The sequence below is a fragment of the Mauremys mutica genome, chromosome 21 (genome assembly GCF_020497125.1).
Source record: "Mauremys mutica isolate MM-2020 ecotype Southern chromosome 21, ASM2049712v1, whole genome shotgun sequence".
NCBI classification, from domain to species: Eukaryota; Metazoa; Chordata; order Testudines; family Geoemydidae; genus Mauremys; species Mauremys mutica.
In genome coordinates, this window is record NC_059092.1 from 1,872,446 (window position 1) to 1,897,933 (window position 25,488).

At 48.3% G+C, this 25,488-nt stretch overlaps 1 protein-coding gene across 3 annotated transcripts in view; it reads left to right on the forward strand.

Annotated features, from left to right (window-relative positions):
• The first annotated feature begins 1,477 nt into the window (after positions 1-1,477).
• The window catches only part of ACOT7 (acyl-CoA thioesterase 7), a 106,441-nt gene continuing 82,430 nt past the window's right edge, over positions 1,478-25,488 (forward strand). For 2 of the 3 annotated variants that reach the window (XM_044996539.1, XM_044996540.1), the window contains exons 1-3: positions 1,478-1,624; positions 14,849-14,966; positions 20,949-21,105. In XM_044996539.1, coding sequence (XP_044852474.1) covers positions 1,572-1,624; positions 14,849-14,966; positions 20,949-21,105 — 328 coding nt within the window. In that variant the 5' untranslated portion in view covers positions 1,478-1,571. Of the gene's footprint in view, positions 1,625-14,848; positions 15,080-20,948; positions 21,106-25,488 lie in introns of those variants that run through there. The other variant, XM_044996541.1, reaches the window with a different exon arrangement.

A 25,488-nucleotide genomic window follows, 5' to 3' on the forward strand; every position in this document is an offset into this window, starting at 1 on the left:
CCATCTTCACACTCCTCCATGAAGAATTGTCTGCATCCCCCTCAGTTTGGGTCTTTGTTCCACATTTGGGTTTTATGAGGGGAGAGGTAGGGCTGCTAAAGGACACTGCTACCTAGAAGTCACCGTGACAGGCACCCTCAATAGCTACCTTTGATGGATTGGCTCAAGAGACAGATAAATTGATTAGATAGACACACTGTAGGGGGACTGATGTTGTGTTGCTACATGAGGCATTAAAACATTATCTGTAATGGAATGATCAAGAGGTCCATGAATCACAACAGTATAATGTATCAGAGGGGCAGCCATGTTAGCCTGGATCTGTAAAAGCAGCAAAGAGTCCTGTGGCACCTTATCGACTAACAGACGTATTGGAGCATCCGATGAAGTGGGTATTCACCCACGAAAGCTCATGCTCCAATATATCTATTAGTCTATAAGGTACCCCAGGCCTCTTTGCTGCTTTAACAGTATAATGGTGGGTCCTTTTGATGATGCCTCCTTCTCATCCCTTCCCCTAGTGGTTAGGTGGTGTTTATGTGGTGTTTACATGTAAAACCCTACAATGGCATGGCTGCAGCTGCACTGCTGTAGCACTTCAATATAGACACTTGCTCCAGTGACAGCAGGAGTTCTGCTCCGCCTGTAGTTAATCTACCTCCTTTCTGTCAACCTAATGCTGTCTCCACCAGATGTTAGGTTGGCTTAACTACGTCTGTTGGGGGTGGGTTTTCCACACTCCTGAGAAATGAACTGCGCCAGTGTGAGTTTGCAGTGTAGACAGCCTTTACTCTCCCTTATCCCACCATTTCTAGAGCTGGACTCTAAGCAAGTCAGAGCAAGGCCCATCTCTTTGTACGGGTTCTGAAACCACCTGCCTCATGTTTGGGTGTCTGATATCTAATTACTATGAAGGTATCAGTCTTTCCACAGTTAGGGTTGCATTCTAAAAGGAGCTAATCATGGATCCTAAATTGCTGACTTTCCTCTAAAGTCGCTGAGCAAAGGGTGCAGAATTTCACCCAGGGTTCAGTTTTATGTTCTTTGACTGGGCTGTAGAGTTTTTCCTCCCTCTTTTTTTTTTTTAAATAAATATTTAATAGGAAGCCAGTGAATTTAGGTGTCCCATAAAATCTCTCCTTGGCTATCCTACTTCTCGTGGTTGACTGATAGCTCTTAAAAAAACCAAACCCAACTTTTGTCTCTCCCTGCAAACCGTGGCAGGGAAGGGGGATCAGGAGTAAATTGAGGGCAACAACTAGGCTCCTCCCCCCCCAATGTTGACGGGTGTCCCAGTTACCCCTGATGCCGGTTCTATGGGAACGGGCAGGGGCTGGGCGCGTACAAAGAGCACGTGGGGTGTCACCCCCTGGGGTTGTGACGCCACGACGGGGAAGTGATGACGCCACACCATGACCTCACGCTGCGCGGGGCGGGACCCCTGGGCACTCAGAGCCAACAGGGGCAGCTCGGGGGCGGGGCCTGATCGGGCCTCGCCGCTGGCCCCGCCCCCGTCCCCATTCATTGCCGCTGGCTGCGAGCGCATCCGCGGCGCGCCCAGATCCGCCGCCATGTCCGCGCGGGGGCCCGCGGGCGCCGGCCCGGCCGCCATCCAGCTCAGCAGGTAACGGGCCGGGGCCCCCCCGCCGGGCGGGGCCCGCGGTGTCCCTGTGCCGCCGCGGGGGGGGCCCTGCCCCAGCCCCTTCCCGAGCGCAGCGGGGCCGGGGGGAGCCCCCCGCCCGCCCGAGCTGGGCAGGGCCGGGGGGCTGAGAGCCACCGAACCGAGCTGTAAGCGCGGCGTGTGATGGAACCGCCCCCCCGCCCCAGCCTGCGTGTGTGTGTGTGTGTCCAGCGGGGGGGCGACCCGTCTCCCCCTCCCCCCCGTGTGTGTGTCCGTCCAGCGGGGGGGCGACCCGTCCCCCCCCCCGTGTGTGTGTGTCCAGCGGGGGGCGACCCGTCCCCCCCCCTGTGTGTGCGTCCGTCCAGCGGGGGGCGACCCGTCCCGTCCCCCCGTGTGTGTGTCCAGCGGGGGGCGACCCGTCCCCGTTCCCCCCCCCGTGTGTGTGTGGCCAGCGGGGGGGAGGCCAGGGGCGACCCCCCCCCCGTGTGTGTGTGGCCAGGGGGTGACCCACTCCCCCCAAGCTGCAGCCCCTGTGGCAGGGCCTTGCTGCAGTTGTGGTCCCAGTGGCTCAGAGCCTGGCCCGGGGCACTCGGTGTCGGGCTCTGGGCGGCTCAGGCTGGGCACGGGGCAGCCCTTGGCCCCGGTTCCTAGGGTCAGCAGTGGGGTGAGCCCAGCCTGGGGGTGAAGCGCTGGGACCTGTGGGTGAGGAACCTCCTGCAGCCCCAGAAACCCTGGGAACCACGCTGGTGCTTGCGGAGACCCTCTGCTGTGGCGGGCCCCGTCTGCTGTCTCTGCGCCCGGCTGTGGCAGGCCAGAGGGCTGTGGCCAGTGCCCTTCCTCCAGTGGAAGGGAGCTGAGTGTGGCGAAGGGGGCCATGGCTGTGAAATCAGACTGTGGCTCCTGCCACACTGCAGGTGATGTGCTGTGTGACTGCAGAAATGTCAGTTCACCTTTCTGCACCTCACTTGCACAGGCTGAGCTGGTGAGCATGGGCATGGGAAGTGTTGGTGAGTGCAGGATGCTGATGATACAACCAGCTTCAGTTGCACTGGAGTGGTGCCGGGATCATGGGGTCACTGCCTCTAATGCATGTGTAGAGAATGTTGTCAGTGAAAACCCGCCTGGTGGCCAGATCAATAGACCCAGTCTGCTAACTGGACCTATCGGAATTGCTCTGGCTTCTGTCTCCTGACATCTTTAGTAATGTGCACATGGGAATAATTAAGCTTTTAAAACAGGCTGAGAGAGGTTTCAGCATCCTTTGGGGGTATAGTAATCCACTTATTCCTCAGGGGCCTTTAGCTAAATGCACTTATGCTCAGGATTCAGTTGAGAAACTCCCTGGTACAGCTTGCTGTAATCCACTCGCTCCTAAATTATGCTGACTCATTGGATTTCATCTCCTTGTGCTAAGAGGTCTAGCTACATAAATCCATGTTTGTAGCCCTATTCTCAATGTTTGTAAAGCACCTAGCAAGGTACTGAGTTTTAGATAATAACAAATACCTGATCTTAGGAGAAACGTTATGCAGCTATGGGGTTCGGGGCACAGAGTTCTCAGTAGGCCCTGTTCTCTGTAATGTATCAAGATAGACTGCAGGCTGAGACCAGACCTTGTCTAGCTCACTGTCGAGGATGGAGTAGTGTGGCAAAGGCGTAGCTACTTCCTTCGCTGTTGTAAAGTCCGATGAAGTTGCGTGACTGTAGTACTTCAGGGAAATGCATTTTGTGTAAGATGGTCTCACTTTGTGTGTTTACAGTTAGTTGTATCCCATTTGGTACATGTTGATGTTGACCCAGTTTGGAGCATGTTTTTTTTTCTGTAGCTGTAACACTGCCATACTGTGGCCTATCTGTAGGCATTGGTTTGCAGCTGTGTTCCTGAAGTGGTCTCTGAGGGTGACTAAGGTAAAAGCAAATAAACATTCTTGATGAGCTTTGATTTAAATGCCTCTTGTCTTGGTATCTAAATGCCAGGCAACTAAATGGCATCAGTTTATAGCAAAAACAATGCTACCTCTCCTGGCTGCTCCTGTAGCTGATCTTGGTGTCCTAGACCTGGCTGCTTCTCTCCCTTCTCCTGTGAACAGGATTGTGTGGATCTGTTTATTTTGTGGCAGGGGTTACGGGTGTTCCTGCCAAGAGGCTTTCTTGAGTGCCCGTATGGTGGGGAGTGCTGGGGTAGGTTTAAAGCAAAAGATATGCCCACCATGATCAATAGAACTTGCTTCTCACTAAAGACTGACCCGGTTCAGCATGCTCCATTACATTGCCCCCTTCTTCCTCTTGCAAGGTTTCTTCTTAGTGCAACAGTGGTGAAGGGAACTATGCAGGGATCTCTTGTTCCATGATCTGGAAGTGGAGCCATTTCACCGCCCTGGTAGAATAATCAAGATAACTGTTAAACTGCAACATTTGCGTATTGTTCTTGTTTTTAAAGGAAGATCTTTTAAAAACAACCAACCTCCCCTCCCTCCAAACACATTCTCCCTATAACAGGAAGCCCTATCTGACCTGGCATCCTTTCATTAATTCCTATTTACTCTTGGCCTATTGCACAACTGAAGCAAGATGCCAATGGTTAGGATTGGGATGGCTGTAATGTACTGAGAACTGCTCCCAGGAGCTGAGAAAATGACTGATGCTCCCTGCCCCAACTGCTGACAAACCCTAAGCAATATCGTGCTGATGCAATTGAAGGAAGCCAGGGCATCTTGCATGAGATTAGTAGCTAGGAGAACAGTACTGGTTATAAGTGAACTTTGCTATTAACTGGGTGGGCCAATAATTCGCTGATTAAAATGGACATGAATGACAGTGAGGGTTGTCATGCAAGTGAAAGGGAACCCTGGGGAGTATAAATTAACTTAGGGGGTACAGGTTTGGCTGTTGATAATGAAGTTGGCTGAGATCTTTAGAATGGCACCTGCTGGTATAAAGAATCCCAGTACTTTCACAGGTTTGTTTTCAGATCAAACATAGCTGGGGAAGTGAGGGTGAAACTGATCAGGATGGGTGGAGTTCAGCATTATCTCAGTGCAGCAGGTACATTGTCAATGCCACTTTCCCCTTCCTTGCAGGTATTGACAATGTGGCACTGGGAGCATTGGAGGTGAATGAACTTCTAGTGTAACTTTTGCAGCCACTAAGCTGCTGGCACGTTCTCTGCATGTTGGACTCCATGCTTCAGCTGCGTGTGTTGAACTTTGTATCTAACCGCTGCTGGTAGCATGTCAATAGCTCTCGGAAGTAGGGAGGGTGGAGAAGCTTTTCTTGGATTAATGCCCTCTCATGCCAAACCATGCTAGTCTCTATTACAAATCTCAGTGGAATTGCTGCTTTACACACAGGTATTGTACTGTTAAAGGGTCAGGGTCCATTTCGAGTCATGGGTGAGGTTTGGGTGTATAAAATAAATAAAAATAACTGTTACTCTGGGAACGCCAGTGCAATAAAACTGTTTCCTGATGTTTCCCTGCAATAAGTAAAGAAAATTAATGGAGATATCTTATCTCTTAGAGCTGGAAGGGACCTTGAAAGGTCATTGTGTGCAGCCCCCTGCCTTCACTAGCAGGACCAAGTACTGATTTTGCCCCAGATCTCTAAGTGGCCCCCTCAAGGATTGAACTCACAACCCTGGGTTTAGCAGGCCAATGCTCAAACCACTGAGCTATCCCTCCCCTTGCACCACCAACATTGGTGACACTCTAAAAGTGAAACTAACTAATCAGCAATCATGGGTAAATCTGAGCGACATGGAGAACATAAACCAGTGGCATCATAAACAATAGAAAGGGACTGGTCCTGAAAACTTGATTTCAGTAGTCTAAGGTGAGCAGACTTGTTTTAAGAGATTTTTAACCTGGCAATGCTCCATCTTAACACAAGGAATGACTCTGCTTGACATTACCTTAGTTAGCTTTGGAGAGCGCTACCGGTAGGCTCTGGAATGAAATGTCCTGAGTCCCTTATGGCCCTTTGCTGAAGGTTTGTGGGCATCTTACGCTAGAAAAAGAGACATACTGGACGTGTATGTGCGATGGCAATAGCTGATGGAGGCCAGGTGGAATTGAGGGTGGTGAAGTAGAGAGCCTGCTAGGAGTGCGGATGGGGTTTGTGAGGATTGATAGTAGGAGACTGGCTTTCCATCTCTGCTTCAGGTGTCCTCCAGGTTTGCTTACGTGCATGGCCACACTATGTTAAAAGGCCAGGGCCAGACCTTCATCTCCTGTTGAAAAGGGCGGCGGTGCATTGAGCTATAGTGGTTCGGAATGTAGCCTGTCAGTTCCTCAGAAATGGTGTAGATGCTGCTAGGGCAGTTGGCTTAAATGTAGTCACCACAAATAAGATTCTGATTTTGCTCTGCATGTGGAGGGAGGTTGCTTCCTGGCAGGTATCACTGGGGAAATGGGCTGAGCTAATTCTTTAGCAGTAGTACTGGATACTAGTGTACTGTCTATCCAGGAGGTCCAGCAAGCGATCTTTGTGCCCTAGACCGGAACAAATCACGTGCTGCTGCTGGTCTCGCTTGGTAAGTAGTTTGATTCTAGGTTCTTCTATTTCAACAAACTTGCCCCTATTTTTAATAAGGTGCCCCAAGGGTGAAAGATACAGTGGTGTTGCTAGGAGTGGAAATTTGGGGGACCCCAACTTTTGGGTGGCTGGGAATGACAAACTGTGCTAGCTCATCTTCTCCTCTGCTGCCACACCCTGTTGCCCCCAGACACAGGGCATCACCTGCCGAGCTGGGCACATGCACGGGGTGGCTCAGACAATGGCAAGGCAGAGCTGCTGGAGCGTAGCTTTCTGAAGGGCGGGCACAGAGCTCCGTCCTGCATCTCAGGTGCCCGAGTGACATTCTGGGCCGCTGCGGCAGCACTGCACCCCTGCTCAGGTCTGGGTGGCTATGCGTCTGACAGACACTCCTAGCATTTATAGGCCGACTGATGCACTGCTCTTTTGAAAGGTTGCTGATCCATTCCCACTGAAGGGAGATAAGCACGTGCCCTGCGCTGCAGCCTGTGTGATGCTTTATACATGGCCACTCCCTTTTGTGACAGCAGGGGCCACTGGTGCGGTGGCACAAACGCTTCATTGCATTTGTCAATGTTTCCAGTGTCTCAGGACTCGCATATAGAGCCCTCTAGCACCTCTAATGGGCTGTGCCATGTCCTGGACAGCAGAGGTGACTGTATGGAACAGATAAACGAGAAGGAAAGGAAGCTGCACCTCTTGGCACTGGCTGCTTTGATGATAAACTGATAGTTATTTACAGAAGCACAAAATGTTTTCAGTCTTACTCAAGAGATCAGCCAGTATAAAGCAGAGTGGAAGTTAAAAGCAGTATCTTAAAGTCCAGTGACCAATGGAATCTGCATTATTGGCTCATCGGTGTAAATGAGACTTTGGTTTAACTTGCATGTTTTATAAAACACTGCGTAATGATCCATCCTTTGTTCTGATGTTTGTGAAAACAAGGGTGTGTGGCTTTGTTGTATCGGGAAACAGAGACGAGACAAGGCTGCAGTGAGGCGTCCAGGAAAAGCCTCGGACCTGTTCTTTTATTCTCTTTCTTACAGACTGGTTACTCAGTATTACATGATTGACATCACACAGGTTACTTATTACTATATGATTGATACACCTGTTTACTTCATTCTGATTGGTTAAGGCTGGCTTTCCTCGTTAAGGCTGGCTTTCCTCACCGGGCCATTGTCCTGAGTGACTAATGCTAGCATAACAGAATGTGCATACTGTACTTGTACTATTGAATGGTTCAATGCAGAGACAGCGTGGCTTGCCAGCACTTGTACCTACATGGCTTACGGGGCTATAACTAAGAATTCTCATGCCAGTGTGTAAAACCATCTAAAACTACATGGGAGCGATAATTTGCGAATAGCTTTTTCACAAAAAATACACACCAAAATGCCTGCAACTTACAGATCTAAACCTTGTTAAACTCTGGAAGGGTCTTCTGGCTCTGAAGGATCTTTGCTCCCCTCTCCCCTGGAATGATGGACGCTTATCTTCCAGGTGCAGTGATATGGAGGGGGAGAATCTCTCTATGTAGTCTAAAGAAAATAGTTACAAATAATTCTAAGTTAAAAGCATTTGTCTAAATACCCTCTCTGCTTCTCTCCCTCTCTCAAGGAAATAGATGGTGAAAGCTACCCCCCCCACACACACACTATAAATGTAAAATATTTTTAGCTGCTGCTTTAAGTTCTGTTGTCTAGCTTCAGAGGAATCCCTCTTCCCAGGACATGTATTCTCAAGTTCTGACTAGAGCAAAACATATTAATCTCTAAATACATAGTCTGCATGGAGGACTTGGAATGTTCTATACACAATTTCATGTGATAACTCATAAATAGATAAGGGCTCTGCTCAACCACAGAATTCTCTAAGACTTCATTTGCGTGCATTTCCTGTGCTGAAATCGGTCATTGATCTAATGCAAGAATGCTGCAGGTACGGCTATCCATACGTACCCTTCAGAAAGGAGTGAAACTTTTGCATATTAACATGAAGCCCAAAAGGTGAGTGGGAGATGTTACCTAGTTTTCATTGAGAGATCCAGGTACTGGAGGTCTTGTTTGAGATGCCTACAGCAGCTTCCTGTGGCTCTTGCTAGCTTTGCTGAGGTGGGAGCTTCCTTTGGGGTTGCCTGGTAGAGCTGCAGAGAAAAGGTTACAAGTGGATTAAGTTTCTGAAATGTACAGACTGCTTTAATATAGCCAATGATACTCTAAAATACAGGTTGGTCCGGTCTTTTGCCTTGTAAAATGTGACACTAAATTTCTGTTTTTGGTGACTCTCAAATGGCAATTGTAGTCGGACTATGGCAGATTGTAACTGGTTGATGTAGTTGTACAATTGTTTGTACAGCTTTATTCGTGGATATGAAATGGTTGAGGAGCAGGATTGGAACAACTGGGATGGAGAAAGTGAGCTGCCGGCAGCTGCCCTCAGACTTCCAGCTGGCTAATTCAATACACTGTCTATCAGATCAGCAAGCCTCTCCCCACGGTGGGTGAGGGAGGTGGGATTATGTGTGCCGCGTTGTTTTTCCATCGCATTTAGCAGCAGGGGTCACTGCCTGTGACAAGGATGCTGTGCCAGGTAGGGACTCTAACTGAGATTAGGGGGTAATTTCCTGTGGTCTCATGCTAAACTTGCTAGAGCATGTCTGTGAAATGGAGACTCTTGAGGTATTTACAAGCAGTTCTACTGCTCTACTCCACCCTGCTGACTTCCGAACTCTGATACTGCAGGTGTCCAGCCAGTCTACACAAGCATCAAAGAACTGAAATTGTTGGGTCACGCGAGAGGTACAGATTAACAAATGAGAAGTGCTGTGTAATCCAGTGACTTTCTCAGCGTAGCTGCATCCAGGCAGAATGACTTTAGTCTCATTTGCCGTCTCAGACATACCTCGGGCTCTCACAGAGTCTGGAGTTCTTTAGCTTTTTGGTTAAACCCATGACACGGGGAAGAGCTGAGAAGACTCTGCAGACAGGACACACTAAGGAAATCGAGCTGCACGTGGTACTGTGTTCCACTGGAATCTAGCTCATTCCTTATGTAAGAGGACTTGAAGGCTGGTGCATGTCCGCACTAGAAATGGTACAGTGGCGCAGTGATGGCTCTGGAGCTATGCTGCTGTCGTACTGTAATGTAGACCCTTGCTGCAGCGACGAAAGGGGTTTTTCCTGTCATTTTGGTAAATCCTCCCTTCATGTAGCTGGGATGATGGAGAATTCTTCCACTGTAGCACTTGTAGTGTAGACCTAGCCTCGGGGGTGTGAATGTCTCACACCCATGAGCAAAGTAGCTAGGATGACCTAAGTGTTAGGTGTAGCCCAGGCTTTGTTTCCACTGTAAAGGTGTGGGGTGAAGTGCTGGAAAATGACAGGAAGGAGGAAATGTTTGACATGAAGCCCTTAAACCTGTCGTCACTTCGCCTGCTCTAGCAGGGCTGGCTTTTCTAGCTAGGCAGGACCTTTGCACGAACAAAAAATTTTTTTCTTTTTTCTTTTGGTCAGTTAGTCCGATGCAGAGGGAAATTAATCATTTCACGTAGTCTCTGTGAAAAGCCTGTCTCTTACTTCCATGCCCATATAAACTTTGCTTCCAAACTTGTCACCTATTACTTGGCACTATTGGGTGAGTTTAAGGCAAGGGTGGGGAACCTTTTTTTGTATTGGGCCATTGACCCACTGAAAAAATCAATGGCGAGCCACACATGTTCAACTTACCTGCCCGGGGGGGTGTGCCGAGACGGCAGGGCGAGCCAGCACTCCCCGGCAGGTGAGCTGAACGTGTGTGGCCCGTGGGCTGGATGAAAATGAGCTGTAGGTTCCCTATTCCTGGTTTAAGGAAGCTCACTAGTGGCTGAACACAACAGATTGTTCCTCTTGCTGAGTGACTGCAAGCTAGGAAAAGGAAAACTGCCCTTTCTTCATTGCTCCTCCTCTGTCTCACGAGGGTCTGATCCTGTAGGGGCTGAACATCAGCATCATCAGTGGGAGTGGCAGGAGCTTTGCTCCGTGCAGGGTCAAGCCCAGTCTAAGAGGGGTGAATTCTTTTGCGGAGACTTGTCATTTAGTGCCTCACCACAAGGCCGGGGAGGAACTTGCAGAATAGTAAAACTGATGTGGTGCCGTGTGTGTGTCTGTCTGGTTCCTTGCCCCTGGCAGTGGCCAATACTAGACTAGTTGGGCTGATGGTCTGCTCTGGCAGGGCAATGCTTGGACTTCAAACCAAACGGAGGATGTGAGGAATCCAGGTCCCTTCTACGAGTCTCTGCTCTCTACGTAGCCTTTACAGAACGTTAACGTTGTTGATCCAGTCCCTCGATCCTCTCCCTGCACCCCTTTAATGTTGAGAACTGGGATGGGTTGCTGTCTTGGGGCAGTATCCACTGCTGTAGCAGGAATAGCCCGGGCTGGGGGCATAACTCTTAGAATGGAGGAAGCCAGTGGATCTCTGGTGCTGAGGACCCAATGTGACCTGTGTAGTCCTGCAGCCTTCACACCTCTCTCCCTGGATCTGCAGGCTGAGGGCAGAGCTAGCTGACTGGACACAAACAGGCAATGATTTCTGTTCGTCCATCAATGCAGTCCCAGAGGCAAATGTAGCAGGGCTTTTGACTAAACTTCAGGTGCAAAGTGGAGGTGGCCCTGGGAAATGGGTAGGAGGACTCCTGGCAAACTCCTGTCAGGTCCTGTTTGCATTTCCTGGGAAGACAACGTGCTCAGCCCTGCAGCCAGCTGCTTGGAGTCCAGTAGGGACAGGATCTCCTATGGGAGCTAGCAGCTTTGGGGAGTGACTCTCTTTTGTAATTATTTATAACATAAGGATTTCCATCACAGCTAGTTTTAAGCTAGTCATTCTGATTGGCTAAGGACCCATCTTCTTATTTTTGATTGTGCAACCTAGGAAGCCGCTGGGCTCTTAATTTGGTATTTGTGGCTGAGCTGGAGCAGCAGAAATGACATAACCAGCTGTGGTGTGTGATGCAAATAATGAATGAGTGTAACTCCAAGCCTGGGGGTTACACACACACTCAAAGGCTCCGTCTGTTCCACGCGAGATGGCCTGTCAGCTTATCCGGTATGGGACGTTTATGCCTCTCTTGTGTTCGGTGTGTGTTTGTCTGAATGCTGCCTGGTAACTGGGAGTGTGAGTGAAAACTACGATGTGCGAGTCTCCTAGGCGGGGACGACAGAAACAGTGAAAGCAGTCGGGACTAATCTAGCTATAGCTGGTCTCTCAGGGAGGAAGTTGTCTGTAGCAGCCTTGTTTCAAGGCCATGTGGCTGTAGCAGGTTAGGCTGTCAGGCTCCATATAAATCTATACCTGGCGGGGTGTGGGGGAGGGGGTCGTTCCATGTGCTCACGAGAGCTGGGCGGGTTTTTTCAGACTCAGATTATTTGCCCCCCTGTTAACCAGTTTTGGTTGACCTGGAGGTATTGATGAATTTGACACATTTCCCAGGGGGCCCTAGATTCACAAGGGGACTTGGTTTCCATCCCCGCCCCAGCCAGAGGACAAGGTGGTGGTGGTGCCCTTTTGACAACCTTTAGCCCAGGGCATAGGGCACTCCCCCCCGTTTGACTCCCCCCTGCAACAGGGATTTGTTGAATCCCCCTTCTCCCCCGGTGAGCGCTCTGAGCACCAGACTATTGGGCGTTCGGGTGGGGGGAGGGGGCGTCATATCAAATACTTGAATAGTCATTGGGCTAGTGAGGGGCATGATAGCCTGGGTGCTTTGCACCTGGCTCTGCCACACCCCAGGGGAGTGCCCTAACCACTGGACTAAAGGTTACATGCCAGGCACCACCACCTCCTGTTTTCTGAATCTAGCCCTTTAAAAGTACCTGGAAACAACATGTTTCGGATCAGTCACTTGTTTCATTCGACCCAGAATTGATGTGCTGAAAATTCCCAAAAGATCTGAACTTGGTTTGACCTGAATTTTTTGGAACTGACAGTAAATTTAAAAAAAAAAATCAGTTATTCGTCCTGCTCTCGGCCTCAAAGGGGACAACTCTTTATAAGAGACTGTCGGCACTGAAATCCAGCTGGAATTGTAGAATGCAGTTGCTGTGGGTTTGGAAGTCTTCTGCACTTTATTTCAATTCTTTATGACTTAGCAGTGCCCCACACCAGCAGCTGCTCTAGTAGCAGATATTGTGCTAGTGGTTTGTTCCGTTATTACGCTATGCTAATTCCTATGAATATAGGAAGTGTTGCAACAGATCGGATTGGTCCAATGGTCCATCTCTCTAAGGCTCTGTCTTTCCAGTATATATGACCCAAATTGCAGAGAAGTAACTGCATCTTGAATTGACTTCTGCACCTGAGGCCTACCCCAGCCATGCCCTGGGATAATCCCCTCCCTCCTAAACCCATCAACCCACAATTAGTCAGTGGATTAGTTTTCTTCTAACAGAACTTTTTTTGGAAATCATTTTGTATAATAATAATAAAGCTGCTGGCTATGCAGCTCTTAAAAAGAGAAATAACTGTTCTGTTTTATATGGTATGTCTAGATAATGCTCTCTGGAACTGGCTATCGCCACTTGCATCTGTTCGTCATGCAGAAGTCTGATCAGTGAATGAGATGCTGAAGTTGCTAGTGGTGCTTGGTACAGCTTTAGTTTTTCAGGGTCTTAAAAAGCTGATCTACTGTGCAGGTGATGGCCTGATGTAGTGCCTTAAAACAGACTATGGGAGAGGTTCCCTGCCCTGAAGAGCTTTCAAACAGACTGAGAGGTGACAGGTCAGGTGTGAGACAGTCCAGAGCAGTCAGGGAGGAGGCTCCCAGTGATTGGGGGCCAGAGGGATAGGAAAGGGGGTCAGGGGAGGTACTGAGACTTGGTGGGAGCATGTGGTTGATAGGCTGCTGGCTCCCAGTGGCGGAGTATCATCCCAGGGGCTCCTACCTGCTCCCGGGCCCTCTCCAGGTCCTGCTCCCTGGCTCGCTCCTGAGCGCTACGGCAGCTCCTCCAGCCCCTCTGGGTCCTGCTCTCACCTTTGCCCCTCTCCGGTATGCACAAGTTTATGCAGGAGCAGAGTCCCCACAGTATTTCCATAGTGTGTGTGTGTGTGGGGGGGGTCCCATTGTCCTCTACCCCTGGACCTGCTGCCCCTGGTGCAGAGACAGCATTGGTGAGAGGATCAGTGTAAGACCTCGCGAAGGTGAGCATTCCGCTGGGGTTTGGAGAGAGCGATGGCACAGGAAGCCGGGGAGGCTGCTCCGTTACCCATAACTCTGCAGGGGATGCCACGTTTGACTTCACTCTGGCTTATGGTGAGAGACCATCACACTCTTGCTGCCTGGAACCAGGTTGAATTGTTGATTCATCACATCTGCCGTGTGTGTGCGTGTGCGTGTGTGAAACTTCCTGACCATCACTGTGTTTGACACACTGTCTCTGACATGGCGTTGTGGTTTGGTAACCATGGTTAAGGGAGGGGAAAAGATATGGTTACCATGGATTTTACTTTGCAGTGTTTTAAATTTAGCAGGGATGGGTACAGCAGTTGTGATCCCTGGATTGCAGGAGTACAGGGGCAATTCTGTGGACAGCTCTCTGGAATTCTCCTCCCTGGGAGGATGTGGAGGAGTGGGGCTTTCTTGTTATGTAGTGGCATTCTGGGTGGCTTTTATGAAATGAATAGTCCACCACCAGTATGGTCTGTCTCAAAGGTGTGTTGGAAAAAGCACCTAGCTAAGTTTGTTGCTAAGTTGGGGTTGCTTGTGGGCTGCAAAGACTCTAAACGTCATTGTGAAACCTATAGGTAACTTTCTACAGGACGCACGTTCTCAGAATTGCCCACTGCTGCAGTGACCCCCTCAGCTTGTTGAGCTCTGCTGTTTGTGTGTCAAAACCCACTCGCCCTGTTCTGGAGGGTGAGGCCAAGTCGTGGTAGGACATGGTGCTGCTGATGCTTTTGGTCCCCTCTGCTCACAGTTGTGTCAAGAATGGCTTCACTTGGTGGGGGTGAGGTGGTTGTTCCTGCTGACCATTGTCGTCTTTGGGCCACACTCGTCGTGTGGACAGATGGTCTTTCAGGGAGGCCTGTTGACGACTGAGCACCTGACCTGTCGGCTTTGACAGAGGCTACTTGTCCTGTTAGCTATGCTATTTTTGAGGGATCTTGCTTTCTCTGAACAGTCTGTCGGGAATCATGTCGAAGCAGAAACAAACTCCCCCCGACTCTTGGGATGGGAGCATGGTCAGTTGGGGAATGGGAGTTAAGCCATCTGGGTGCTCTTACTTCTGTCACCATCGGGTATGGGGCTAGGCCTCATTAACCCTGCTGTGAATGGGGATTGCACGGAATGAGCACGCCAGGTTACTTTGTAAACCTCTGTAGAGGATCCTCTGACAAATGGGGTTGGGGTGAGGAGGGCTGGGCTGTTTGGGACTCTGGCCCCTTTCACCGGCACTAAATTAGTTGTAAAAGAAGCAGGAAGTGAAATTAACAGGAAGCTTCATTGGCTTGCCCCGTCCACTGCATTCTGAATTGCCGTCTTCACTCCTATTGTCTCAGGTTAGATTGTGCTCACTTCAGGGGCTGGCGTGCTGCACTTCTCCTCTTGCTGGGGAAGGCACCGTGGCTGGAGCTGGACGGGAAGTGAAGGGATTTGCTGTGCTGTGACGTTCTTCTGGCTGGCTCTCCAGATATTACATCTGTCCTCATCCATTGCAGGATAATGCGTCCGGATGATGCAAACATCGCAGGGAACGTCCATGGGGGGACCATCCTGAAAATGATCGAAGAGGCAGGTGCCATCATCAGCACCCGCCACTGCAATTCCCAGTCAGGGGTATGTACTGTTGTGGCCGGAGCATGTCCTTTCCCGCTGCAGCTGTTGACACAGGGTCAGATGTAAAACTGCCCAGCCTCATGTTGTTTCCTCACAACTTTGAAGGGACCCAGGTGAGTCTGTCCAGGTTTCATTGAAAATCACAAGAGAACTGCAAGGATGGGAGAAAATCATTGCAGCAACCGACATTAGTGTCCCACATCACATAGCGTGTGTGCCTTTTCCATTCCCGTGGGTGTTCTCTGTAAATGATGACATTTGTATGTGTCTGATGTTGTACAGGATGTTTACTGTGGCTGTGTTGCTCTTGGAACCTTCACCTTTGCATTTCCGGCTTCTCTTCACTTAGTCATGCAGCCTTAGCTCCTGTTTCTTGCATGATCAGTCCCAAGGCAGAAATGTGAGTGAGGAACCTGGCCCTTAACTCTGTGTACATAGACAGGTGTCTGATCGGGTATCTCGTTGGTGTTGTTTTCTTTAGAAATGCCATCTAGTGGAAAACACTGGGAAGTTTCAGATGTCAGCAGCACTTTCTATTGGCGTGCTAGGGATGAAACTAGCTATTTCCTTCCTCTTTCCATTTCATTTAAAAATGAATGGCCCTGGGTTCCTTATAGTTCGGAAGACCTAAATCTTGCGAGTGGCTGGGAGCACACTCGGATAGTGAGTTACCTCCCAAGCTTTGAGATTTCTTGGAGAGAGAAGCACTGTACTTCTCTCACACTCAGCCTCGTCCTCTTCTCTTCCCACTTCAGAAACAGAAGTTCTGTGTCTATTTCGCAGAGAACTGATAGGCCCAAAGCCAGGCTGGACTGATGCCTTCCAAGATTTGCAGCTTCTCTGTGATCTTCCTATTGATATTCCAAAAGGGCCTCTCTTCTGAGGTCTTTAAAGGGCTGTCTTAGACTTCAAGGTACCTTTGTCACTTTTCCCATCATTAAATATTTGTTCCCTATGTAGGTACATCACGCTATCCCTTAACTGTCTCTGTTAAGTTAAATAGATTGAGCCCCATGAGTCTGTCAATATAAGGGCAGGTTTTCTAACTCTTTAATCATTCTCGTGGCTCTTCTCTGAAATGGTCTCCAGTTTATCAACATCCTTCCTGAATTGCGGGCACCAGAACTGGACAAGGATTCCAGCAGCGGTCAGACAAGTGCTGAATACAGGAGTAAAATAACCTCTCTACTCCTACTTGAGATTCCACTGCTCTGACCCCACCCCCTTCAGTTTTTGCAACTGTAAAAAATTTTATATTGGAAAAATTAAAATCATCAATTGCCCCATCATTGTCCAGGATGGGTTGTAGATCCCTGATGATGCGTTGGAGGGGTTTTAGCTGGGGAATGTATGTGATGGCCAGTGGAGTTCTGTTGGTTTCTTTCTTGGGTTTGTCTTGCAGTAGAAGGCTTCTGGGTACACATCTGGCTCAGTTGATCTGTTTCCTTATTTCCTTGTGAGGGAATTGTAGTTTTGAGAATGCTTGGTGAAGATTTTGTAGGTGTTGGTCTCTGTCTGAGGGGTTGGAGCAGATGCGGTTGTACCTCAGTGCTTGGCTGTAGACAATGGATCGTGTGGTGTGGATCTTGCTAGAGGGTGTCCTTCGGGTGCAGGGAGAGATGGGTCACAGGCTGGCATGGCTCATTCCATGTCGTGACTTTCTCTCTGCAAGGCGATCAGTCTTGGAGACAGATTCCAGAATCTCTCTCAGGTGTTGACTAAAAAGGCTTCTTGGCCTTACCCTTGATTCTTACAGTTTGCAAACTTCCCTTGCAGCACCTCCCTCCAAGGCCTTCAGACAAATCAGGTGCAAGGCAGACCTCGTGGCCAACAAGTTAGTCCAATCAGGTTTGAATCAGACCATCCTAGAAAGCACCAGTTTGGAAAAGGCTCACTTAAATCAGCAACTTAAAAAAATATTCAGAGTTTTACCACAGACACACTATGTCTGACCACACCCCCTCCCTGCAAAACAAAATTCAAATACTTGAGGCCACTTCTGAGGAAAGTGACAGAGTATTAAAATGACATGATGTCACCAGTTAATGGAAGTTCAATATACCAATAGCTAATTGGAAAAATGCTAGCAACAAAGCCAGTCACTCAACATTCCCTCATCAGCAAAGTTCAAACTGATCAGTTTAATCATCTCTAGTTTCTTCTTCCACCTTCTTATTGTAGAACTGGGCTGTATGTCAAACAGCTTATCTGAAATCTTCATCTCACCAGAGGAAAGTTACTTTGAAGTCTACCAAGATGAAACACAAACGTTGAGGTGCTATATAGGAGCTGTATTCCTATAGAAGCTAGTTGCCTCCAGAGGAGAGGTATTTTGGAAGTGCAGGGGGGGCAGACCAAGTTGCTGTACATCTTTCAGCAAAAGGGGCCCCATTCAGATGCAGCCTAGGAGCTGCGTAGCTCCCACGTTTAAACAGAAGAGGGGCGTGTAGTCAGACTCTGAGCCTATAACTGGAGTCATCCAGGTAGACTCATGCCCACCTGGAGCCCCCATGAAGTCAACAGCAGTGCAGAGATCCGAACCCAGGGATTAGATTGCAGGATCAAGCCCCATGGGGCAGGCTGCTCCATTGGCATCTAGCCAAACAGCTCCAGGTTAAGGACTCTGCAGTTCCTGAACCTGCCTTCTGCCTGGAGTCGCCAGAGCTAAGATTTGGTGACTGGGACATGCTGCAAGGAACAGCTTCTCCTGCTGCCCTGCCTAACACGCTCTGGGCTGGTGCACTAAGTGAAGGCTGGGGAGACACTAGGAAGATGTTTCCAAAGGAGGTTTTGCTGGGGCTGAGAAGGGTTTCTGGATGCTTGTTTGTAGTAATGTGTATTGTTATCATTTGTAGGTTTACTTGTTTACACTTTATTAGTCTCTACAGGCCACAATCAGGAGCAGAGCCCCCTCCTGCAAGGACTGCATTCACCGGCAGAGCAGGGCCTGCCCTGAAGGAGCTAGCTCCCTGCCTCCTCTTAGCCTAGAGCAAACGGGAGGGAAGAGGGGCAGGGTTGACACAGGTAATTAAGAAGTCATTCAATTACATTAGCTGGCTAAGATGCGACTGCTCCAGTTAGTCAGAGACAAATAATCAGCAACACCCACAGGAAGTCTCTAGCTGGCAATTCCAGACAGTGTTTCCCTTAGTCACTGATAGGCCTCTTAAAAACTTGTAGTTATTACTTTTCATAGAAGTGACTTATGGCCTCTGGTATACACAGGAGTGATCAATGCTACAAGACACTATAGGTGGGCAAAGATTATTGAAGGATAAGAGGTGAAAACATTATATTGTATTTGAGAGTAACTAGGAAACTGTAGAAATTATATTGTAACACAAAGATAGGCAGAGTAACACCCTAATTCCGTTTAGCTTTTAATTGACTCTGAACGTGAATTAAGCTAAACTGAAGGAAGTTAACCTAATGTAAAGAAGGGTAATGTAATTAATTTAAAATCAACATAGGCTTATAGAAAATAGACCACGTCACACTAGCTTGATATATTTTCTGATGCAGTTATAAGTTTGGCAGATAAAGGTAATAGTGTTGATGTAACAAACTTCTGTAAGGTATTTGACTTAGTACCAGGACATTTTGATTAAAAACTACAATGATATAAAGTTAACAGGGCGCACGTTAAATGAATTAACAATTGGCTCACGGATAGGTGTTAAAGCCTCACTGAATGGGCATGTTTCCAGTGGGATCCCACAGGGATTGGTTCTTGGCCCTACACTATTTAACGTTTTTATCGATGACCTGGAAGAAAATGCAAGATCACTGAGAAAGTTTGCAAACAAAAATTGGGGGACTGGTAAATAACGAAGAGAACAGGTCACTGACTCAGAACAATCTGCACTGCATGGTAAACCAGGCATAAACAAACTGTGCACTTTAATACAGCTAAATGTAAATGTATACATCTAGAAACACAGAATGCAGGCCATACTGACAGGGTGGGCGACTCTATCCCGGGAAGCAGTGATGGAAGATGATTTGGGGATTGTGGCGGATAATCAGCTCAACACGAGCTTCCAGTGTGATGCTGTGGCCAAAAGAACTACTGTGATCCTGGGATGCATAAAGTGAGGGATCATTGTCAATTGCCCCCCCCCTCCCCCCAAAAGGGGGTTCTGCCGAGCCTAGTTATACAGCACTAACAGGGGCCGCTTGGCCTGTAGCTGAACGTGTTTAACACAGGTTCTGGTGGGATCTAGTGGAACATGAGTGTCTCTCACGGGGGATGGAGGCCTGCATTTGGAGCCAGGTTGCTGTATGCAAATGACACTGATAATTTAAGTGCAGACAAAACTGCTGTGTGTAGGAATGAAGGTCTTGGATGATTTAGTTGGGGGTTGGCCCTGCTTTGAGCAGGGGGTTGGACTAGATGACCTCCTGAGGTCCCTTCCAACCCTGATAGTCTATGATTCTCTGTCTCCTTACCGCAAGGCAGGACAGGCTCTGAGGTTGGCAATAGGAATTAGCTAGTAACTCCTAGGTGATTGAGCTTGCTCTTGGAGGTGGAGATAGTTCAGTTTCACAGTTCTAAGATCCAGACTTTCAAAAGCATCCACTGACTTTGGGTGCCTTAACCTTAGGATACCCCTTTTGAGACCTAGGGTCTGACTTCCAGAGGTGCTGAGCATCCACAATTCCAGCTGGGGCCCATGTTGGCTGCAGGCTTGCAGCACCTCTGAAAAATGAGTCTCCAGTCAGTGGGTGTTTCTTAGTTTGGCCAAATAAAAATATTGTCAATTCTACAAAATCCTTTTCCTTTACCAAGTTGTCAGCAGGTGGCACTGCAGCCCCTCACTTTGCTCATGGACTAGGGCTTTTTGAGCAAAACCAGAGCAATGAATTCTATTCCTCTCTACATGTGCGTACTCCAGGAAGGCTCCTGAGGCTGGATGAATGGCTTATTGTATAAATTGTGGCAATTTTAAACACCCTGAATAGTAAAGCAAAATGACTCTTCTCTGTTCCCCTGACTGTCTCGATGGGGGTAGGCTTCTGTGTTCCTCTGTCTCTCTAAGCACCTTGATTTCCCTGGCTTGTTTAGTTTCCATGTTCTGTGATCAGTAAAACCCCTTCTAGCCCCAATGCAAATCATAAGGGTTTAAGTGTATTTACACTTGCCAGCTCTCTGGTAAACATGTAGCATGCAGGCATCCTCTCTCAAACATATGTACAACACTTACGCTACATTGGGCACCTGTTCCCACCGTTAGTTCTTAACTCAGTGGCAAAACAAAACCTGAGTTGTGTGCACAGCCCACAAATTTTATTTAATCTCTTCATTCAGCAGCCACCAAATTCAGTCCAACTGTAAATCGCAGGTCAAAGCTAGTTCTGAGCCAGAATTAAAAAACAACCAAACAAAAACCCAAACCCAGAAAAACAATTCCCCTAACTAAACAAGAAATGTTTGGCAGAGTCCCAGGGCAGTGAACATTTTTATGTTTGTGTTTAATGAGTGAAAGGATTAACCTAAATCAAACATTTCTACTGGACTGAGAGATCATTTGCCAAGATTTAACCAGGACTGAGTTTCTATTTTGGCTGTGTTCTAAAGAGTTGGAATATGCCAGGACCAAGATGATGATGGGAGATGAGATTAAGTCTGGAATTTAGGTGGAGTGCCCCTCATAGTGGGAAGTCTGGCTCAGTAAAACAGAGAGTCTCTTGCCCCCACTCCAAATTCCAATACTGGTTATCAGTCTGCATTGATGAAGCACAGAGAGCCCTTAGCAGCACTGTGGATGGTGCAGGACTTTGTAAAGAGCTCCTAGTTAGTAGTTGTCCTAACTTAATACAGTGTGTTGTGAAGATTGAGTGACAAGCTTCTGCCTTTCAGAGGTATTCCACGCTCTTACTCTGCCATTGGGTCTAGCTGGTGTTTAGAGTACACATTTCTATTCTGACTCTGGGTTCGGTGCACTGGGCACTGTCTAACCATGATTCGTCTGCACTTTGTAGGAGCACTGTGTGGCTGCGCTGGCCCGTGTGGAGCGTACAGACTTCCTCTCACCCATGTGCATTGGCGAAGTGGCTCACGTGAGTGCGGAAATCACTTACACCTCCAAACATTCTGTGGAAGTTCAAGTCAATGTGCTGTCTGAAAACATCCTCACAGGTAACTCCTGATGCTGCCATGTTCCGTTTGCTTCATGCTCTCCCAAGGAATGAACAAACTTCCCCAAAGTAGATTAATTGGCAGGAGTCTTGCTCTTGCCGTATGGGGCCCTAGGAGCCTGATTTCCAGCTCTGTATTGAGGGACCATTGAAAAATGTCTCCTCAGATTCACATTTGCAAAGCCAATTAAAAACGATGGGCGCTCCCCAGCTCCTTCTGTCTGCCAATCAGCAACTGAATACTGGATGGCTGTGTGGGTTTTCCGTCTGTGTGACAACATCCTTCTCTGATAATCTGTCGTCGTTGGTAGTAATCTACCAGTCCCCTTCAGGTGGTATGGACTCTCCCGTGCTGCGCTCGGAACACTGTGGTGAGATGTGAAACGCCAGTCCCAAGCAGCTCGCCCTGGGGAGGGGATCCTGGAACAAGGGGAACCTAGGTACTGAATCTGGAGACGAATAGGCAAAGGCTGAATGGCCTGGTAAGGAAGGTCTTGGACGGTAATGAACAGCTAAGTTAACTTTCTGTAATGGGGATCGGCTCTCTAGAGAAGTCTAGCAGGATGGCTTGTGGCAGCCTGTGCTCGGGCGCTCTGGGAAAGGGGAACTCCCCTTTCAGAGGTGAGGGCCATTGTGCAGTAGCTGCCTCCTGATTTGCCTCTACCTGGAAACTGCAGTGATAACTACAGAGCTGGCTTCCAGTTAGCTGGGCCAGTTCAGCGAAGAGTGAAAGGGCAGTTTTGACTTGTTCGGCGTTTCTGGATAACACCCAGGCAGACTCTTGCTAGGATCTGTGTAACCTTCGTGTCATCGCTACGAGTTCTGCACTGAGGCCTCCTGAGCAGTTCCCAGAACTCACCGGTCAGGCTTTCCTGGGTGCTTCAGTCCATATTTGCAGGAGGGGAGCAATCACACAAACCCAGTTCTTCCTCCTTTCAGTGCTCCCAGCACTCTGGCACTGGTGCCAAGCTATTCCCTAGGTGATAGGGTTTTTCCTTTACTTATGGCCAGTGTGGAATCTGTATGGGCTGTGAAGCAATTTAAATAGGGGTCTGTGGCAAGCTCCATATTCCTGTTGGTGGCTTCCCTTCCTCCTCTCCCTGGCTTTCTGTGATCTCCTTACAGGGTGTGGAAATACGTGTGAAAGGTTCTGATAAGGACCTGCCTACACTATACACCTCAGGAGGTTTGGTAAATACGTAGTTGTCCTCTGACTTAGTTACAACATGATGCCAAGCAGTAGCATAGCTGGAACCTTAACCATGTCTTGTAGCCAAGCTAATGTCTTGGAACTATCCCTGGTTCCAGCAGTGTCGCTGTCCAGTGATAACTTCTGCCATTGCCTCTGCAATCTCCTCAAGTTTCAGAATGAAGATACTTGAGCAACAAAGGCGTATTTTGTGTGAGTAATGCTAGTGGTAGACTATCCCCAAGGCAGAATGACTTCTATGTTCTTGTGCTAGTGTAGTCCATGGGGAAAGCTCTGTAACCAGTATTAAGTTTTTCTGGCTCACGTTTTCCTGGGAAAGGCTCCAACCTATCTTCAGTGGTACGGAAGAACTAGGATGTAGCATGACAGTAGCAGCGTGCTGTAGGGTCATCCTGAGTCTATTCTTGTTAGCTAGGTTGCCAGTGATACTGATGCAATCTAAGACTCTAGCTAGCAGATAACTAGATAAAAGCCTAGAAGACAAGGTGGTTTGCAGTCTTGTAACTACGTAGGTCCCAGGATATTAGAGACACAAGGGCCAGACCTGGGACCTGAACAAGAGCTCTGGGTAGCTCAAAAGCTTCTCTTTCACCAACAAAAGTTGTCCAATAAAAGCTATTACTTCGCCCCACCCCCCCTTGTCTCTCTAGAAGGCAGGGTGGCAGTTCTGCTGTAATGTCAGCATTATACTTCTGCATGATAGTTAAGACTTAGTGCTGTGTCTATGAAGAAAGACGTGCCATGCAAGTCAGGCCTCTTTGGTTGTGTGGGCTGTGAAGTAACTGAATACATGATTTTACAACTGTAAGGAGAATGTTACAGTGTCTCTAGTTGTACAGATGGGCTTTGCAGTGAGTTACTCTGCAGAACATGCTGGCCACGTGGCAAGAATAACATGGCTGATGAAGTCAGCTTGGGACTTCAAGCTAGAGCAGGGTGGGAGGAGAGCAGTGCTTTACAAACCCCTGAACTCTGAAGAAAGCCTTCTTTTGCTGTAAAAGTGATTGGAGTGCTTCTTGTCTTCTCCCTCTTGCCTGGGTCAGGTGTAGTGATCTCTCGGGTTTTGAATACCTGTTTCTTGCTTTTTTTCCTGGTAGTAAGAATTTTCTCCTCATTGGTGGAGAAGGAAGCTTTCTTTGTTTCTTTCTAAGCCTGCCTGACTTGCAGTAGGGGCATAGTGGGGGGTGATACCTGTGCCTTACGAGTCTCTCTAGCCCTGACAAGTTTGCTTGAAGTATATAAATGTAGTTTGGTGCTACATAAAGAGCATCTAGCAATCCGTGTTTATGTAACCGTTAGGGAAGTGCGCGTTCAGGCTAAGCCAAGTGTGTGAACATCAGACACACTTTCTGGGCTGTTGAAATTGTCAGAATTCCACTTCGCTCTAGTTGCAGATGTTTTCTCTAGTTGCAGTGATGGTTTAAATGCATAGTCACAAAAGAAGACTGCAGTTAAATGTGGTGCTATGATTTTTTTTAAATATACTGTTCCCTTGAAGAAAACAGCCCTGCATTGTGGTGTGCTTTTAGTGTGTTCAACTTGTGCGTCTAAATAGACCTCTTGAGTGTTGACAGCATACGCAGCAAATATTTAGTTTTACATTTTAATAGTGAGGAGAGGAGGATGGACAGGAAAAAAGAAAAAATTACTGCCATCTATGCTGTGTGTCAATGACAGTGTGTGATTTCTCACCACCTCTAAGTTGCCCTGGCATCTGATCTGCTATCTGCATCAGCATATTTGGTCTGCATTAGGTTTGGAGTAGGTACCACGGCCCCTCTTTGTGTTGCACTCAATGCTCTTGGAACTCGAACAATCACTGTATGTTGATTTAAATTTGCATGCAGGGTTGTTCTGATCCATTAGAAGAAATACTAATTCTGCAGACTCGGCTGCAGCATCAGGCTTTAGTTAATCAGGATGGTGTCTGTAGCTTAACAGGATGAACCTTTGGCTCTGGTTTGAGCTGAATATTCTCTTCCCAGGCAGTAGTAACCATGGTAACCCATTTTCATCTTCCCACATGGCAACTGCAGGAGGTTGTGATGGCTGTATGCATAAGCTTTTTATGTTTCTCTTAAACTGGTGTTTGCGTTGATATAGGCACAACACTCCTTGTCAGAATCTCTCGGCAGTGGTGCTACAGACCTGGCATGTTTGCACTCTGAGAAGTGACTTTTATAATTGACTCCAAGATTTCTATTAATCCTAATCTGTTTGTACATGTGTGCTCTGGAATGTTCCAGTGTGCTCTGGTAAAGTCCTACAGGTCTCTTTCCAATATAGAAGGAGGAGGGGAAAACCCAACAATTTTCAAACCCAAATGTCAGAATCTCCTGATACCAGCCAACTCCTTCACACTCAAAGCTTCTGGGGAAAACTGTTAAAATCAGCAGAGAGCTTGTGTGGCTGATTGTTATGTCCTTCCTGCCTTGTCACTCGCCGCACCTGGCTGACAGTAGATGGGCGCTCTTATCTGTTCTAACGTTACCTTGGAAACTCTCCGCCTTCAGCTGGTGCTGCACAGTGCAGTGCCCGGACCCCCGCCGAAAGCTGAACCCCTGAAGACATGCCCTAAAGGGGGGGGGCGGGGCGGGGAGGAGCTCAGCAGTGCAGAGGCTCCTGCGTTCTGTCTAATACTACAGTTTGTTTACATGGAACACATGTTCCTGGGAAACTGCTGACTCTTGCATGTACATTGGGGATTGTGAATGGCCTGACATGAAGTGTCGCTGGCTCAGGCTAGACCTCTTAGCTTTCTAAGCCTCAGTGTTGGTCTGAGCCCGGCTGTTAATGGAATGAATGAATGGGGGTGGGGAATAAGGGGAGTGAAGAGAGCACCCTGGCTGGCCTGCTGGGCACAGGTACAACCAGCGCTTGTCTGCAGCTTTCTTGAAAACTTGCTGCCTCTTGGCCTCCTCGTTAGAATGCTGGTGATCTCGGTACAGTTCGCAATGGACAACAGCCCAGTTTGCAAACTACAGTCGATCACTGAGCTGAAATAGCAGCAGGGCTGTGTGGATTTGGGCGCGTGCTAGCAAGGAGGCCCAGTGGAGGTGACCACCCCTTCATCCCAGTTTAGGGCTAAGGGAAGGGAAAAGTTGCAGTCCCCATTGGGCTTCCCCAGTGGCTAGACGACGTAACTCTATTTGGAAGGGAGGGTCTTCCTGTTCT